Genomic DNA, 5,779 nt, shown 5'->3' with positions numbered 1-5,779 from the left:
TTTCGAACTGTACATTGAAGAAATGAGATTTCTTCCTTGTTCCACCTCCAGCAGTTTTATGTTTGATCATGAATGAAATACGAACTGTGTCCATTTCAAATACTATCTAATGCACCAGTCATTTAACATCTAGACATTTTGATCGTTCTGCTCTAAGGATTGTTTCACTGAGATGGTACAAACTTGTAGCATGCTCCCTTTCCCATGATCCCATCCCATGCAAACAATTTCATGTTGTGAAGGGCAAACAAAAATCAGTTTTATTTCCTAACACTGGACTTGAAACTAGGGCTTGACCTTCCTGGTCAAATGTATCCATCCCATCCTCCACTTCCCATGCTAGAACCATGTTTGAATCTGTTCATTTTACCATCGAAACCTTTCCTAGTTGGGTTCCACAAGAAACTCTTCTTGCAGAGATATTACTATGTACAGTGCAAGGCTACAGTTACACCCCACCCTCCACAATGTTCCCATGAAAGCCAGTGTGGTGTAGCAGTGTGACAGCATCAGACTAGGATCTGGGAGCCCAATCCATGTCATCCTGTCATGGAAGGTTCCTGGTGACTTTGTTTCACTCATTTCCCTTAAACCTAACCTTCCTCACAGGGAATGTGAAGATAAAATGGAGTAGGGGGTAATGTAATCCACTTTGGGTCACCACTGGGGAGAAAACTGGGGTATAATAAATATCTAAATAAACAATTTTGTGCTTTGCATCTATAGACATTTTTTGTTATTTGTATGCTTATTAACCCTTTTCTTCTGAATAGGTTAAGACAACATATACATATGCCTGAAATTAATTTATAACTGAAAATGAAGAGAAAAAAAGGTGTATGAGGTTTCCAGAAATCTATATTTACAGTAATTCTCTCCTTGGAATATATGGCATGTTCTCTCTTTGAATCCTGGCAGCAACCAAGGAATTTAATAACACTTAGCTGTTTTACTGTTCACCATGCATTTAATCTGCAAAGAACACATGAACCACTCTTAATTACAAGGCTTGAGATTTTATAGAAATGAAAGAAAAATCTCACTGGTTTGGGTTGCTTTCTTTGAAGTTTGCCTCCCACCCACTTTCTTGTGGATGTTGGGAGTTATGAGGAAACCCCTCCCCCCCCCCTTCTGAAAGGCTTTTGGATCAATCAGATCGGCATGTTCAAATCTGGCAAACTTTTTGACAACAAAGGGGCGGGGTCGACAGGGACATGGTCTTGGCTCGAAGGGCACAACGGAGGGAGCGGGAGGGAGCAAGGCCGTCTGTGTGTGTGTGTGTGTGTGTGTGTGTTAGGAAAAACCACGTGACTGGAGCGGAAAACAAGGCAGCCGAGCTAGAGCAGAGTCAGAGCCGAGGCGGACCGTGACAGCGGCGGGCGCAGCAGTAACAACGCAAGCGGCTCAAGCCCTGCGCTCGGCAGTTTCCCGGGGCAAGCGCGGAAGGGAACCGGTCCGAGGAGAGCGGCTGTTGCCTGGCGGAGGACTCGGGGCATGGCGAATGGAACTCCGGACTAGTTTGGCCCCAGGGAGGCCAAGCCATGCGGCGGCCAGGCGCCCCGACAGCAAGGCCCGGGCAGCGGCTCTCTTGAGCGCTTTTATGGGGAGCAGCAGCGGGCCCCGCCAGCGCCCAGCCACCTGCGCCGCCGAACCCTGATGGAGCCCGAGGAAAAGAAGATCTCGGTGTGGATCTGCCAGGAGGAGAAACTGATCTCGGGGCTTTCCAAGCGCACCACTTGCTCGGATGTGGTGCGGGTGCTCTTGGACGACAGCAGGCGGCGGCGGCAGGAGCCGGAGCAGGAAGAACAGCAGCAGCAGCTGGGCTCGCTGCAGGAGTGCGGCGAGGGGATGCTGGCGGGCCCCCCGCAATCTTACTGCATCGTGGAGAAGTGGCGGGGCTTCGAGAGGATCCTGCCCAACAAGACCAAGATCCTGAGGCTCTGGGCGGCGTGGGGCGACGAGCAGGAGAACGTGCGCTTCGTGCTGGTGCGCAGCGAGGCGTCCCTGCCCAACACGGGGCCCAGGAGCGCCGAGGCCCGGGTGGTGCCCAGCAAGGACAGCCCCTGCCACCATGGCCTGGGGACCGCGGCTAGGGCCAGCCTGGCTCTGAGCCAGGAGCGGCAGCGCCGCGTGGTGCGCAAAGCCTTCCGCAAGCTGGCCAAGATCAACAAGCGCAGGGGGCCGCCGCCGCACGAGGAGCCGCCGGCCAAGGAGGCGTCCGCGGCGGAGAGGATGGAGACCCTGGTGCACCTCGTGCTCTCGCAGGACCACACCATCCGCCAGCAGGTCAAGCGCATCCGCGAGTTGGACCGGGAGATCGACCGCTACGAGGCCAAGGTCCACTTCGACCGCATGAAGCGCCACGGGGTCAACTACGTGCAGGACACTTACTTGGTCGGGGGCGAGGCGGAGCTCTCCGAGGGCGCCGAGGAGACGGAGCAGCCCACCGGCGGGGAGGGGGCGGCGGGCGGCGACCGGGACCGGGACCAGGAGGAGTACGCCTGGCAGTGGGAGCAGGTGGCGCGGCTGCAGGAGCAGTGGCGCCGCCAGGAGGAGCTGGTCGAGCAGCTGGCCGGCGAGATCCAGCAGGAGCTTAACGAGCGCTGGATGAAGCGGCGGCGGGAGGAGCTGGCGGCCGCCCGGGGCTCCAGCGCCAGCCTCTCCGAGACGGACTGCAACACCACCGAGCTCATCGGCGGCGACGGCGGCGGGGAGTTGCACGTGGAGCAGGAGCGCGTCAAGACGCAGCTGAGCACCAGCCTCTACATCGGCCTGCGCCTCAGCACCGACCTGGAGGCCGTCAAGACTGACCTGGAGTCCGCGCAGCGCTCCTGGGCCGACAAGGAGCGGGAGCTGCAGCGCCTGCTCGACACCCTCCGGGCCCTCGAAGTGGAGCAGGAGGAGGCGCCCCCGGGCCCTTCCGCCTCCCCTCAGCGGCCCGAGGACTGCGGGCGCACGGACGCGGCGCCCATCCCCTCGGAGGTCTGGGGGGAACAGGCGGCCCGGGGCTTGGGCAAGGACTGCGAGGAAAACGACGAGGATTCCGACACGGGCTTGAGTTCCATGCACAGCCAAGACTCAGACTCGGTGCCCGTTTGCGAATCCCTCGTATAGCAGCCGGCGCCTCCGGCTTTCCACGCCGCCCTCTCAGGGAGCGGACCGCGGTGCTCCCGCGGCTTTGCCCGTCTGTGCAATAAGCAAGCCCCTCTGGGATGAAGAAGTGTTCGGGGTTTCCCTTCTTTTTTAAAGACTCAGTGAGTGACAAAATAAGAATTAACGCTGGCACCGTTTTTAGTCAACTTATGATCACCAGTTACTGCCTAAAAAGGATAACATAAATTCCTACGAAAAAGTTAGGGTTTTTTTAAATTAAAAAGATTGCACACACCCACTTTTTTAACTCTTAAAAGAAAGAAATCAGCTTCATTGTGATGCATGCTGACTCCATAAGGTGCTTGTTCCTCTAAAAGAAGAAATATTTTGTGGGAAAGAGATTTTGTTGTATTATGGCCATTGAAAGGAAATGGGTTGGCTCTTACTTGTAGCAATATGTTAGAGCTAGCCACTGACAGATTTTAGTCTGTCTCCTTACTTGTTTTATCTTTTAGTTCAAAACAAAAGGAATTTTGCATTTTATTCATTATAGAAATTCCCGGTTCTCTAAATTCATGCCTTTTTATTTCATATTTAAAAATCACTTTGAATGGAAATTCTAATCCTTGAATTCCCCATTGTAAATGTAGGACAGTATTCATTTTGTTACATAATTTGTTTGAGTCTGTTTTCTAATGGTAAACTTTTAGCACTGTTTTCCATAGTGCAAAGCCAGCAATAACAGTATAATAATGTTCCCTAAAAGAATTAGTTTGCTTCATGAAAAGTAAAATAAAGGAGTGGAAGATCTAGAAGCAGCGCTCTGGGTGATTAATAACTGGCATGCATGCCTAATGTCAGAATGTTTTGAGCAGATTCTAACTTGTGTCCTACTGAGAAATTTATGAACAGAAATATTTTGAAATGTCATCTGCATACCCACATGGACAATACATAATTTCTGCAGAGGAGTTAGCCGTGTTAGTCTGTGGTAGCAAAATCAAAAAGAGTCCAGTAGCACCTTTAAGACTAACCAATTTTATTGTAGCATAAGCTTTCGAGAATCAAGTTCTCTTCTTCAGATGCATGGAGGGCAGAAGGAAACTGGTCAAATATAGAAGAGGAGGGGGAGGAGGGGAGGAGAGAGAAGATGCAATTAGGGGGGGAGAGGGAGGATGCAACCAAAACATTCCTTTGCTAGTAAATGTAAACATCTCCTTTTGGTGTGGAGATTAATTGGCTTGTGTGAGGCTTCAAAGGAGTTTGCCGTGTTGGTTTGCAGCAGCAAAACAACCAGACCATCCAATTCCAATGTAGTATAAGCCTTCGATAACCACAGCTCTCCCCGTCAGATGCATCTGACAAAGAGAACTTCCGGGGACCACAGTTCTCTTTGTCAGATGCATCTGACGGGGAGAGCTGTGGTTATTGAAGGCTTATACTACATTGGAATTGGATGGTCTGGTTGTTTTGCTGCTACAAACCAACAGGGCAAACTCCTTTGAAGCCTCACACAAGCCAATTAATCTCCACACCAAAAGGAGATGTTTACATTTACTAGCAAAGGAATGTTTTGGTTGCATCCTCCCTCTCCCCCCCCTAAGTGCATCTTCTCTCTCCTCCCCTCCTCCCCCCTCCTCTTCTATATTTGACCAGTTTCTGTACCATGCATCTGACGAAGAGAACTTGATTCTCGAAAGCTTATGCTACAATAAAATTGGTTAGTCTTAAAGGTGCTACTGGACTCTTTTTGATTTTACATAATTTCTGGTAATTTAAATGATCCTGATGAACCACTGAAAACAAATGGAAACTGAACTCCATTCAAGACATCTACCATCTGTTCTCCAGAACTGGATGGTGGTGGTGCTTTGTTCAAACCCAGATTAAAAGCAGTAAATGTTTCTAGCTGACCCATTTGGAAAACTAACTGGTATAGTCTTATTTTTAAAACAAAGACTGCCTTAGGATTTAGTTTAGGCCAAAGTACTCCTCTTGAAGTCTATGCAAGTAAAGGTTCTGCATAATCATGGTCCAGTCACTAGTTTGTTGTGCTGGCTCCCACACAATATACAGCAGCATGGTTGCTTCCACATACTGCTGATGCTTCTTCCAGTGGTGTGTTGTTTTGCGGAGCATCCACACAACGTTGTCCTCTTAATTGCTTGCTTTCTAGGTTTCCTCTGTCCTTGGCATGCACTTTCTCAAAACTTTTTTACTATGATCTTTTCTGAAAGAAGGGCAGTCTTAAGTATATTAGCATGACAGCTGGATGGGAAGGTGCACTTTCAAAAATCCCACCCACACCAGCACTTTAAGACTTCAAAAAAACACACACACACCCTGGTGGGGACAAAATTTGCAGTGGAGACAAAATGCAGGGGGCGGGGGAGGTGCAAAAAACTACCACGTGGGCACTTCTTTGACAGCCAGTTTGGTGTAGTGGTTAAGAATGGTAGAACTCTAATCTGGAGAACTGGGTTTGACTCCTGGCTCCTCCGCTTGAAACCAGCTGGGTGACCTTGGGTCAGTCATAATTTCTTGGAGCTCTCTGAGCCCTACCCATCTCACAGGGTGATTGTTGTCAGGATAATAATAACACACTTTGTAAACTACTCTGAGTGGGTGTTAAGTTGTCCTGAAGGGTGACATATAAACCGAATGTAATTATTATTATCAAATGTTC

The 5,779-nt window shown here is 49.9% G+C and overlaps 1 protein-coding gene across 1 annotated transcript; it reads left to right on the top strand.

Annotated features, from left to right (window-relative positions):
- Positions 1 to 1,380: 1,380 nt before the first annotated feature.
- Positions 1,381 to 3,996, top strand: RASSF10 (Ras association domain family member 10). The gene has a single exon (XM_054971916.1). The coding sequence runs from the start codon at positions 1,657 to 1,659 to the stop codon at positions 3,112 to 3,114; it is 1,458 nt and encodes a 485-aa protein (XP_054827891.1). The 5' UTR covers positions 1,381 to 1,656; the 3' UTR covers positions 3,115 to 3,996.
- The last annotated feature ends 1,783 nt before the right edge of the window (positions 3,997 to 5,779 follow it).

This window comes from Eublepharis macularius, chromosome 2, assembly GCF_028583425.1.
Source record: "Eublepharis macularius isolate TG4126 chromosome 2, MPM_Emac_v1.0, whole genome shotgun sequence".
NCBI classification, from domain to species: Eukaryota; Metazoa; Chordata; class Lepidosauria; order Squamata; family Eublepharidae; genus Eublepharis; species Eublepharis macularius.
This window is presented reverse-complemented; position numbering and strand designations above follow the sequence as displayed.

Coding starts and splice junctions, on each gene's coding strand:
- RASSF10 (XM_054971916.1), top strand. CDS start 1,657: ATGGAGCCCGAGGAAAAGAAGATCTCGGTGTGGATCTGCCAGGAGGAG.